The 13,178-nt window shown below is 32.8% G+C and overlaps 1 protein-coding gene across 1 annotated transcript in view; it reads right to left on the bottom strand.

The window, feature by feature from the left end:
* FCHO2 (FCH and mu domain containing endocytic adaptor 2) overlaps window positions 1–13,178 on the bottom strand; it is a 135,698-nt gene that overhangs the window by 19,080 nt on the left and 103,440 nt on the right. Inside the window, exons 18-20 of the mRNA XM_081285988.1 lie at window positions 11,793–11,896; window positions 7,235–7,364; window positions 2,164–2,275 (exon numbers count right to left, since the gene is read on the bottom strand). Coding sequence (XP_081142114.1) covers window positions 2,164–2,275; window positions 7,235–7,364; window positions 11,793–11,896 — 346 coding nt within the window. The remainder of the gene's footprint in view (window positions 1–2,163; window positions 2,276–7,234; window positions 7,365–11,792; window positions 11,897–13,178) is intronic.

Below are 13,178 nucleotides of genomic sequence, written 5' to 3'. Positions count from 1 at the left end.
AAGAGGTTGGACTAAATCTAGCTCCTTATCCACATCTGTACAGCTGAAGGTTACAACAGAAAAACATATCACCACCTAACCAAAACACTGAACTAGTACCCCTGGATGTTACCTGATAATTCTAAAACATGCCCTCATCTAGTCACTCTTGTCATACTTTCTTTTTCCCCCTAAATTGTAACATCCCCTTTCCCTCTACTCTCAGCTAATGACTTTGCTTTTAATTTTACTGAAGAAATAAATCAGAAAAGAACTTCCTCACACCTTCACTACTAAACTCCTAATCTATCTGTATATTATGCCTTCTCTCCTTTTTCAACAGATTTCTGCACCTAAGGTTAATTACACTGACTGACTGGAACTTATCAACTTTTACATACCAAAGGATCTCACTCTCACTGCATTGTCTATTCTCTTTTCTCCACAAATACGGGGTTTTTCTCATCTGTATACAGACATGCTGGGATATCTATATTTAAAGTTTATATACAGATATATAAACTTTATGTATAGTATATATATAAACTTTAAATAAATGTTTATATAAAGATTATTTATATAAACTTTAAATAAACTAACAAAAACTAAAATAAATAAAACCCTCCTCTGATTCAGCTATTTTGCTCCTGCCATCATTCCACTTCTCTGCTTCCCCTTAGAGCAAAACATCCAAATAATTATCTATATTTTTTTCTTTCCAAATAGAGTTTAAATCTGCATCATCTCCTGCTCCAACACTCTCCTGCAAACAGGCTTAATTCCACTGCACCACTAAAACTGCTCCTGCAAAAGCCACCAATGACCTTTACACTGCTAATAGCCAAATTATGACCTGCTGACAGCATCACATGTAGCTGCACATCTTTCTTCAAGAAATGATTATTCATTTAGTATCTTCATCACTGTAATGGTTCTCTCCTCTTTTCTCTTGCTGCCTGCTGTCTAAATTCCTTTGCTAGATCATTCTTGTCTTAACTGTTTTCAATCCTGTAGGAGATCAGGACTTAGTTCTCCAATCACTTTTCTATTCATTCCTTTAAGGTGCCTGGCTAAGTATTATAACAAGCACTTCAAAATTAGCATTCTACTACCTCAGCAAACCTTGAAAACTATTTTCAAAATACATTCAGAGTCTCATGTCTACTCACCACCTTGTTTCTAACATCCTTGCTCAAGCCACCATCATTTCTCACCTGGACTTCTGTAGTTAGCCTCCTAACTCATTCTCCCTCAATCTATTCTGGTTCCCTCCAGTTTATTCTCTGTAGAGCAGCTAGAATACTCCTTCAAAATGTTAATAGCAATTTCATCATTCTTCCATTCAAAACCTTCTTGGCTTCTCATCTCATTCAAAATGAATTCCAAATTCTCTATGATGGGCCTACAAGCCCAACCTGATTTGGTACTTCGCTGGTTGCATCTTCAACTACTCTCCCCCTTGTTTACTTCTACTTATGACATGGTTCTCCTTGCTATTTCCTGAGTATACCAAGCATGCTTTTACCCAGTCCCTTCCACTTGCTGTTTCCCTCTTCCTAGAATGGTATTCCTCCAGATATCTGCATGTCTTACTTCTATCTTTCAAATATCTGCTTAAATTAATCTCAGAAAGGTTTCCCCTGGTCAATGGATCTAAAATAGTACCCTTTCACTGCTATTCTCCACCCTCTTATCCAGGTTTATTTTTCTTCACAGCATATATCAATACCTAAACATATAGTTTTTCCTTGATAAATGATGCAAGCTCAGCAGAGAACATTGTTTTGTTTACTAAAGTATCCTTAGCATTTATCATAGTCATACACAAATGCTTAATTATGACTTTCTTAAAAGTAAGATGCAAGCCAATTCTGCAAAAAGTCTCATACGAAACATGCATTCTAGGTCTCTCTAGGAAATGCCATTCTTTCACCAAAGATACACCATCAGCCATACTAGTCAAACAGTAAATAAAATACGGTGAAGCCATCATTTATTACTGATTATAATGATTTTTAAATTTGAAAGGTAATACTGAAATTAGAAAGCAAAATGTAAATAAATCAACAAAAGACCCTAACCTACAAAAACTCCAAGAAAAACACTTAAAATTCAGCATAAACCCCATCCTGACCCCAAACACACACACAGACAAACACATACAGGAGTATTTAAAAAATTAACCTGGTGGGATCTGCTCCTTTAAAATACGCATTTACAGACTCTGTAAGGGCGATTGCCACAGGTAAAGTGTCCTGATTTCCAAGGCTGACAGGGCTGGGACCCCGTGACACACCTAGAATACAAGGAAAAATATTTGTTAAATCTTTCAGGAAGACATATATTAAAAACCAAGACAGTCAGATTCACAATGTTAGGTTGTCACAAGTGACCCTATAACTGACTTCAATGATGCCCCAAAGAGAAACCGAGTGGTTAAAAATATAGGATAAACAAATTGTAATGTAATACAAAGAAAAGAAGAAAGGAAATAAAGTTCCACTGTATGTATATATCACATTTTGCTATTTATTTATCTGTCAGTGGACAGCTGGATTGTTTCCATCTTTTGGCCACTGTAATGAGTGCTGCTATGAACATGAGAATAAAAAACTCTCTTTAGGATTCTGCTTTCAATTCTTTTGGGCATTTATTCAGAAGTGGAATTGCTGTATCATAAGGTAATTCTACGTTTAATTTTTGAGAAATAGCCGTACTGTTTTCCACAGCAGCTGTACCATTTTATATTCTTAATAGTGCTCAAGAGGTCTCAATTTTCTCTATATCCTTGCCAACAAGATAGACAGCAAGCTCTCTACCACTGAGCTATATCTCCAGTCCCATAACCTTTTCTTTTTTAATTAAGGAAAATTACACAGTTGACCCTCCATATGAAGATTCTACATTTGTGGATTCAACCATGGATTGAAAATATTTGGGAAAAAATTGCCTAATGAACACTTATTTTTTTCCTTATAATTATTCCCTAAATAATACAGTATAACAACTATCTACATAGGATTTATACTGTATAATGTATTATAAGTAATCTAAACATGATTTAAAGTATACAGGAGTGTATGTGCAAACATTGCATTTTATACAAGGGACTTGAACATCCATGGATTTTGTTATCTTAGGAAGTCCTAAAAACTAATTCCCTGTGGATACTAAGGGCTCCCTGTTTTAAATATGGAATTGATATTTCTCCTTGAGTAACTCACACAAATGGATATTTACACATAGTCAAGGGTAACATTAATGTCTGCTGCTACTTTGACTATGAAAATCTAAAGAAACCTACAAAGGTTGGGGATGTAGCATAGTGGTAGAGTGCATGTCTAGCATACAAGAGGACCTAGGAAAAAAAGAGGGATAGAAAAAGGGAGGAAGAAGGAGAGACAGAAAGAGGAGGGACAGAGGGAAAGAGAAATCTTCAAAGTTAGTTATTCTTTCAATCCTCTAATTTGGGCAAATAATATGAAAATTCTTAAAATGGCTTCCCTGTAAACTGTCATGCTTGTTACTGAAATACTACCAAGTAAAGTTTTGGAAAGTAAGAAAAATACTCAAAAATCGACTTAACATTTGGCAGATCCACGTTCTAATTTTGTTAACCTTTCAAATCCACATTGCATAAGCATACTTTCAAAAAAATTAATTTACATATGAAATATTTATTAAAGTCCCTAGAAAAATCTCTAAATTTATACTATATTAATCTAAATAAATAAAAAATTTTAAAGAAATGAAACATTCTTTGTATCCTTAATAAGAACATTTTTATTTCCAATTCTGGCTTAAGTTTGTAATATTTAGACAACTGCATGCTTTGAAAATCCAGAGAGCTTATAAATTTGAGGTAAAGGGCACATGGTATCTTCCTGTAACAATGGGTGCTTATGTGTAATTCCTTTCAACATAGGAGTAAAAATCAGAGGCTCACTCCCATTATCTCCTACTTATGTTTTCCCAACTTCAACTATCCATGTTTTTCTTATAACAGCCTTTGTTCTAGTAGTTTAAGTATTATAATTTTTTAAGCTGATACATTCTTTGTGCTTCTTTTCTAATCATTTTTCCTCTAATTCTGACAGCTTTAGAATTCAGATTTAATGATACTTCTTTTTTATTTTTGATACTTCTGAATGCTGAGGCAAGGAGAGAGAAATGAAAGAAAATGCAAAAATAGTTATCTTTGATAATTGCAGATTGATATCAATGGATCTTGTACAGTAACTAGACACAATTAGCACAAATTTGAGATAGTTAATCTTAGTATTATTCTCAATTTCTGAGATACCATACACTGCTGGAAAAGGAAAAACTAGGTAACAGAGTGTTTTAGATACACTTTAGAATCATTAGTCAACACATATATTTGCTTCTGATACAATACCTGGTGATGTCTCACAGTGCTTTTCAATTTCAGAGAGTGTCCCAATCAAATTATCATCTTCTATCATATTTAAATAAAACAAAATATTGCAGGAAAACATTTTCAAGAAACAAGAAGAATCAAAACTTAAAATCTAAACAGAGAGCTGAAAAAGCATCATGACAAAGAAGACTTCATAGATTTAGATTTAAAGACCTCTGTTGTTCAAAGGTGGCATATCCACCTGCCTTGCCTAAATCAACACTGTCGCCAACTTGGGGTTCTCCTGTTGCCAACACTAGCTGAAATCATAAATATGACTTACTCAATAAAAAATTAACCTGAAATCTCCATCAGAAATAGAAAATCTTCTAAATAATCTAGATAATGTGAAAGAACTAAAGCTTATTTTGGCTACCGAGACTACCTGCCTGATTTTTTTCTTTTTTCCTCCACGTACAGATTTTATATGTAAACTTTTTGTTTTAATTAAAATTTTATTTGTGCATTTTAACTGTAAAGAAAAAAGAATTTTGGATCTGGGGTTGTGGCTTAGTGGGTTCAATTCTCAGGATCACATATAAATAAATAAAATAAAGATCCATTGACAACTAAAAAATATTTTAAAAAATAATAATGAATTTCATTGTGGTATATTCAAACATGCTTATAACATGTTTATCATTTCTACCCCACTATTACCCTGCTCTCTTTCATTCCCTTCCTTTTCTCTAGTAGTCTTCCTGTTACTTTCATGTTGTCTTTTTTCCTTACTAGATTCCACATATGAGGGAAAACAGGCAATAGTTGTATTTCAGAGGTTAGCTTATTTCACTTCAACATGATGCTCTCCAGTTCCATCCATTTTCCTGCAAATGACATGATTTCATTCTTCTTTATGGTTGAATAATACTCCTTTGTGTATATGCATCACATTTTCTTTATCCATTTATTTACTGATGGGTACCTAGGCTGATTCCATAAGTTGGCTATTGTGAATTGTGCTGTGAAAAATATAGATATGTAGGCATGTCTATAGTTAACTTTGATTCCTTTGGATATATACTTGGAGTTGGTTTAGCTGGGTTTTTATAGCTTCCTAATTTCTAGTAGGGGGCGTGTGTGTGTGTGTGTGTGTGTGTGTGTGTGTGTGTGTGTGTAGTTTTTGATAGAATCTGTGGGAAGCAAAATTAACAAGACCACATATACAAACAAAAATAAAAATGTTCATTAAACAAATAAAAAGACAAGCTTATTAGATATATTCAATTTACATGAATCTGAAAGATGGGAAAATGCTATATATGAAGGTATATAAGGTGGTCACATGTTTAGGCATTTAGAAATCAAAACATTTCATATTTCCTTCTAGCCTATATTACTTATGCTATATTTACAATGGCCACACAGATAAGATACATTACTCTTAAGTAAATTTTGACAAATTAAACGGAATACAATTAAATCAGCTTAATTAAAACTGTCATTCTCAAACTTTAGCATTATAAAAATCATTTGAAAGGGCTGCAAAAAGTTTGGTACCCTCACTTCTAGATTGTGTGATTTTTAAAAGTCTGCATTTCTACTAAGTACGGAGGTACAAATGCTGCAGGTCCAACAACTACACTTTGAGCGCTATTGAATTGGTGCTCATTTAGTGTACTTCAGGTGTTGCTCTTGAAACACAATTGATGCATTTAAGTGGCTTTGTGCTTTGCTTATTACATTGAGAAAAGAATCCGTAGGAAGAACTAAGTAAAGATAATGACAGAAAAATTCTTGAGCAAAATATTCTAGAGCTAGTAAAACACTGGATTTGTTCAATGAGGTTTAGGCTTATAGTTCATATAATAGCTATTTTTAAATCTTTATGATTTAAATTCATATAAAAAATATAATTCATTGAAAGCCCAAAACCCTTTTCTTTCACTGAACCAATTGTCTTCAGAACACAATTATTATTTTTTGGGGGGATTACTGGGGCTCAAACCCAGTGGCACTTAACCACTGAGCTATATCTCCAGCCCTTTTTATTTTTTATTCTGAGATAGGGCCTTGCTAAATTGCTAAGGTTGGCTTTGATCTTATGATCCTCTTGCCTCACCTCCTGAGCCCCTGGGATTACAATTATGTGCCACCACGCCTAGCAGAACACAATTGTTTTTAAAACACAAACTTTCTTAAAAATGCATCTACGTATCTGGGGCACAGTGGTGCACACCAGCTACTTGGGAAGCTGAAGCAGAAGGATCACAAGTTCCAGGCCAGCTTGAGCAACATAGTTAGAGCCTGTCTCAGAATAATAAATAAAGGGGTCTATGGATGTAGCTTACTGTTAAGTGTCCCTGGGTTCAATCACCAGTACCAAAACAAAAAACAAAAGAATGCAATTATTAGTTCATGGTTGAAAGCATACCATTATATTTTGCCTTCAACTATTTATATTGACCAGCACTTTATACATCTGATTTTTTCTTAAAATTACTTGGGAGTAAATCCAGGGGAGCTCTGACACTAAGCTACATATCCGGTCCTTTTTATTTTTATTTTGAGATAGGGTCTTACTAAATTGCTGGAGTTGGTCTTGAACCTGCCATTCTCCTGCCTCCACCTCCGGAGTAGCTGGGATTACACGTACAGCTTGACTCATCCTTAATAGTGCTAGCCACAGTTAAAATTCTCCTATACATAATAAAGACTGAAATACAAAAGGAAACATGAACAGTTTGACAATGTTAGGTATGTTTCCTAAAAGATATTTCTATTATTAAATTCTTCAGTAGCCCATTAAAAATATATATGTATGTTATACATGTATATATAAAATAGTGTTCATCCTTCATATGCTAAATTTCATAATCAACAATGACCACTTACCTACTGTTGGAGTATTGGCAGCACTCAATGAAGTAGATGATGAGATAGAGGAAGAACTTTCTGCCCGGGCTAAAGGAGCAGCAGGAGGTGGGCTGGTATTGGAAGTTACAGGTGGACTGAATGGCCTGGGCTTAAAAACAAAAAGTTATTTATCAAAATGCTAAAACAATTCTTTCCTTGTCAGAGAAGATTTTTAAGTATCAGATAATTTTAATATACCAAGCCAAATTTATTGTTTCTTATAATTCAAAATCAGAGATGCCATATGTCAAATCATTTTTAAGAATATACTGAAAGCTAAAGAGGCTGTTATTAAAACAATGCTATTAAAAATATCTTTGTGCATAAAATATCCTGTATGTCAAAAACTATACTTAATAAAGATTCTCAGAAGTCAGAATTACTAGTTTAAACAATATGAAGGCTCTTCATATATACTACCAAACTGCTTCCCAAAAGGGTTATTCACTTTATCCTACTATCCAATACATGTCAGATTATTTCTCCAGTACCCTTAGCAATGAATGGATGACTCACAGAAGGAAAAATAATAATTAAAATGACTTTTTAGTTAATTTTTATTATTTGTTTTTGGAGACAAGGTCTTACTAAGTTTCCCTAACTGGCCTTGAACTTATGATCCTCCTGCCTCTGCTTTCTTGAATTGCAGGAATTATAGGTATACACCATCATGCTTGGCTTTCTAATTAATTTGGTAGGTAAAAACAGAATATGAATTTTCAGTTTTAAGAATAATGTGATGTGAACTTTGGTTTGTGTAAAGGGGAATCAGGGGAGGGGTGGGGATGGGAAGGATGGTAGAAAGACACAGCCAGAGGAATGAGAAGTTGTGCTCCTTTTGTGTACTATATATCAAAATACATTCTATTGTAAAATAAATTAATTTTAAAAAAAGAATAATGTGATGAGGTTTTGGTTTAGTATTACCTGAACTTTCACTAATCCTTTGCCTTACTTGTTACAAATATTTCCCTCCGTTAACATTGCTTCCCCTTTATTTTTGATATTTACAAATTTGTCCATATTTTACTTTGTAATTCCTTGTAATGCTTCCTCATTTAGAAAGTATTTCCCTCATGAGTTTGAGAAAACCTTAATTCTGTTGTCTTTGTACTTTTCTAGTTAAACATAAAAACAAACAAGAAAAATATATCTCCAACTTATTTGTCTTTTACTTGGGTGAATGGACTTTTTCTTTCCAAATTCCTAATTGCTCCAATAACACATTAGCAACATTTCCTAAGGTATTTCCTTTTTCAAAAAAATAGGTATCTTCAGCTTAATTAAAAATAACTAATCAAAAGGAGATCAGGTAGGGAGCAGTGGCACACACTTTTAATCCCAGCTACTTGGAGGCTGAAGACAATTGTGAGTTCAAAGCCAGCCTCAGCAATGGTGAGGCACTAAGCAACTCTCTACATAAAATAGGCCCAGGGATGTGGCTCAGTGGTTAAGTGCCCCTGAGTTCAATCCCTGGTACCCCCTCCCCCACCAAAAAAAAAAGATCAGTAGAAAAAGGAAAAAATGGGGTAGGAGTAGTGGAGATAAGGGGGAAGTGCTGGGGAGTAATATTGGCCAAATTATATGGTTATATTTTATGTATGAATGAATACATAACAACAAATCATTATGTACAACTATAATACACCAATAAAAAAGTAGAAAGAAAAAATAGATTTTTTAAAAATGCATTTTCTTGCTTATAAAGACAACAAATATTTATTTAGTGCCTACTACATGGCAGGCCCTGGATTAGGTACCAGGTACAAAGCTGTGAACAAGAAAGATACTTTCCTCACAGCCTTATCTATAAGTGTTCATACACTAAATCGGTCAACTCTTCATTATATTAATAAAAACATATGGATATGCTATAAACTATTAGGTTTTACTATACAAAAGTTTATAATTTGCAATCCTCTCCCGCCCATTTAACTATTTTTAAACTATTTTTTTTCCCTAGAATATAGCTTTTTGATGACTCCTGATTATGGACATCACATTGAAAATAACCAGTAAGATTATAAATATGCAGCTATATCTTTATACAGATAAAGATGATACAGGAAATGGGGCTGAACAGATACTGAATTCAATAGCTGGTCTGAAACTGAAAACCTTGGAAAAAGACTTCAGATCAGCTACAGCAGGGAATAGTTTTATGGCAACATGGCTTCATGATCAATGATGTGGCTGCATTTTTAAGAGCATTTTACAATTCTTAAAGGAAAAGGCAAAAACAGCTCTTTTCTGAAGTGGTTTTCTCTTATTTTTAGAATGCTATTATGATGTAGTGGTCAATATCATATGAAATGTGGCTAATCCAAACTGAAATGTGATATAAAGTATAAAATACAGAGTACACTTCAAAGATTTAACATACACATAAAAAAGTAAAAATCTTAATTATTTTTATTCTGAATACATATTAAAATGTAACGATATGCTGAATAAAACAAAACATCAAAATATCACTGTTCTTTTTTAATACAGCTACTAGAAAATTATACATGTTACTTTAAAACAGTGTACATTAGCGTACATCAGAATCACTTGGAGCCTTTTTTAATGCACAATTTCTGGGCCCCTCTCAGAGATACTATTTCCACTAAGTTCCTGGATATGGCTATGCCACTAGTCTGATACCCTGCTTTGAGCATCATTCCTCTAGAACAATGAAGATGCTATCTGATGGACCACACAGCAATAAATATCAAGAGTCTTAAAAATGTGCATACCATTTAGTTCATGAACTTCATTTTAAAAATTTGTTTACTAAGAAAATAGAGAATGTCTGCAAAGAAGCAAACATAAAGATATTAATTAAGACACTGTTATAAGGAAAACTTGGCAGCTTGTATCTAATCTTTCATTTCATTTCTAGTAAGTCAATTCACTGGGATAGGAGTAAAAGAAAAATGTCATCATTTCAATACATGGTGTTCAAGCCTTTTCATTTATTCGATGAATATTTCCTAAATATTTCCTGTACAATGTGACAGGCATTTGCAAAAAAAAGGACATGAAATTGGCTAAGGTATAGTCCAGTAAGGGAAACACACACTAAGTCTACATAATGTGATATGTGTATTAATAGAAATATAAGCAAAGTATATAAGCAATAGAATGATTAAATATGATGGAATGATCAAAAACTAGATGGTGATATTTAGCTGGGTCTTAAAGAGAGAGGCTAACTTGCTATTAAGAAAACTGAGATATGAAAAATTGTGCTCTATATATGTAATAAGAATTGTAATGCATTCTGCTGTCATATATAAATAAAAAATTTACATAAAAATTAAATTTCAAAAAAACTGTATAAACAGAATATGAAGAATATCACTTATTATAAAACATTTATGAAAAGCTAATTTTAGGGTTCTAAAAAGTTTGCTATGTTCATATATGGAATTCTACCTATATACTTATAATGCACTAATTAAAATAATAATGATTATGATGATGATGATAATAATAATAAAAGGGATAACAATAGAGGAAGCAGATCAAGGGGAGAGAAGAGGGCAGTGAAAGAGAAAAATGGGGAAATGAGACCAAATTATGTTATGTATATGTACAAACATGGCATAATGAATCCCACTATTATGTATAACTATAATGTATCAATAAAAAATTTTCAAGAACTTAAAAAAAAACTGAGGAGTGCTTTAAATAGAAGAAGCACAATAAGAAAACATGAATGTATAAAAGAGCATGATGTAGCTTAGTGGTAGAGTGCATGCTAGCATGCATAAAACCCTGGATTCAATCCCCAGCACGAATTTTTTTTTAAAAAAGCATGATGTGTTTGGAGAACACTGGAAAGTTTCAAGTGGCTGGAACCTAGGCTAGAATAAGAGGAGAAAGTTGGACAGTTAGTCTGGTGATGCAGGTTGCTAACACAATTTTATGAAGAGTCTTGAACATTCAGCTAAAACATCCAACCACGTGTATTATGAGGTACCAATGGAGATAAATACCAAGGGAAAAATATAAAGTTTGACTTTTAGAAAATTAATCCTGGCAATTAGTATAGAAGATGAGGCAAAATGAATTGGAGGCAAGAAGGCTGGTTTGGGATACCCTCACTATAAATATAGCCCACAAATTTTTCCCATTATCAAATGACTTTTCAAGACCATATTCCCCACCATACACTTTTAAGTCAATTAACTGATAGAGACACCAGTTCTCTATGAATAAAATAAAGAAGGTGAACTAGATGCCCTCTAGGACCTGGAAGTATAATTTTAAGGTCTTAAGAACATACCACCATTACTTCCTTATATTTGACTTTAAACAGAACTATGTGAAAATTGCTTCTTTATTGTGAGACAACAGGTTCCGAATGGTGTTTTCATATTGTTGAGACTATAAGGGAGAGTGAAGGAAGTATTGGTTGGGGGAATTTTTCTATATTTGGAGGAGCTGAGTAGAAAAGTATTTTAATGTACAGGGGCATACAGAAAAATATCATTTGCATCTTAAATCAAAACAGTTATATAATTTAAAAAAAAAACACCTGAGTACATACTATTTCATTAATCCCACTGAGTTTGCCTGAAGTAAGCTTTGGTCTGGAAGCAGGCCTTGGAGGTGGGACAATGGTGCCTACAGAAAGAGGAGTTGTGGGCCTGGCTGGTGAGGGGAAAAAGAGAATTTGAAGAAAATCATTAGTATGTAGCAATCTTTATATAAAGACACTCTATTATAAAGGAACTGTTAGGATTCAAAACTCATTTTCTATGTTTTTTCAAAATGTAATTATAGGTTTTGTTGAAATAGTGGGAATCTATCAAATATGCTTTTTTTTGAAGCTACCAACAATATTCCTGAGAAAACAATCATTTATTAACCTTTCAACAAAACTGACATGCATGTAAATGTCATTCCTTTTTCAATTTTTTATTTATATGTATATAAATTAAATCTGATAAACTGGTGAAAATAAACCCTTTAAGGCCAAACATCATTATTACCAATATATCTACTTTACAGATAGTAAATCAAAACCAAGCCTTTGTAGCTGTGCTTCAGAATAATAATGTGAACTCCAAATAAAACACTTACCTTAATTAAACTTATTAATTCACTTTTAAGTGGAACCACATGGTAACATTTTTAAGAATTAAAAGCATTAAAAATATTCTATTAATTTGCTGAAATTATTTGCCTAAATCACTTCAGTTAATTTTGAAGTTTATAGTATCTTTTCTTAAATCTTACACAAATTTCATGTTCAGTTTTGTAATACCATTAGTAAATTTTACAATTTTTTAAAATCTGCATTCCTAATTTTAAAAACTCTTATCATAGTATAAATTACTGAATGAAATTGAAAAGTGTATATCACCAAGTCACAAATGAATTAGCATAATCAAAGTAGAAATGAAAATGGAGAAAAATATGCTTAAATTATTTTTAAATAAATTAAACTTTAAACTTTCTTGGTTCAATCTAAAATATGTGTTATAATACAGAGATTGAAAGATATAAAAGGGAGAAAAGAAATATATTCATCAAGTTCTAAAAATTTACAAATGTACAAAATTAAAAACATATAAATGGTCCTAAATGCGTACATGGAGAAACAAAGAGTAAAGTTGAAGGCTCTTGATTAACAATGGAGGAATGCAGGAATGAATGGGAGGGCATACAGGTTGTAAAAAGAAATTTAAAGAAAAAGATAAAGTTACAGGACTGAAAGTAAATGCATGGGAATAAGGAATCATATAGAAAGTGTATCACCATAAAGGGATAAAAGATATAAAATTCAGGTCGTTTGAGGAAAACAGTAGAAAGTTAAAAAACAAATCAAGCCTAGATTCGGAGGCTGCTGCCTTCTTCCAGTTAGTACTAGTTCTTTCATGCTGTACTCATACTGTAAGATGTTCACTATAAGAAACGTGCAACAACCTGA

Source organism: Spermophilus citellus, assembly GCF_964194105.1.
Source record: "Spermophilus citellus genome assembly, chromosome: 1".
NCBI classification, from domain to species: domain Eukaryota; kingdom Metazoa; phylum Chordata; class Mammalia; order Rodentia; family Sciuridae; genus Spermophilus; species Spermophilus citellus.
This window is presented reverse-complemented; position numbering and strand designations above follow the sequence as displayed.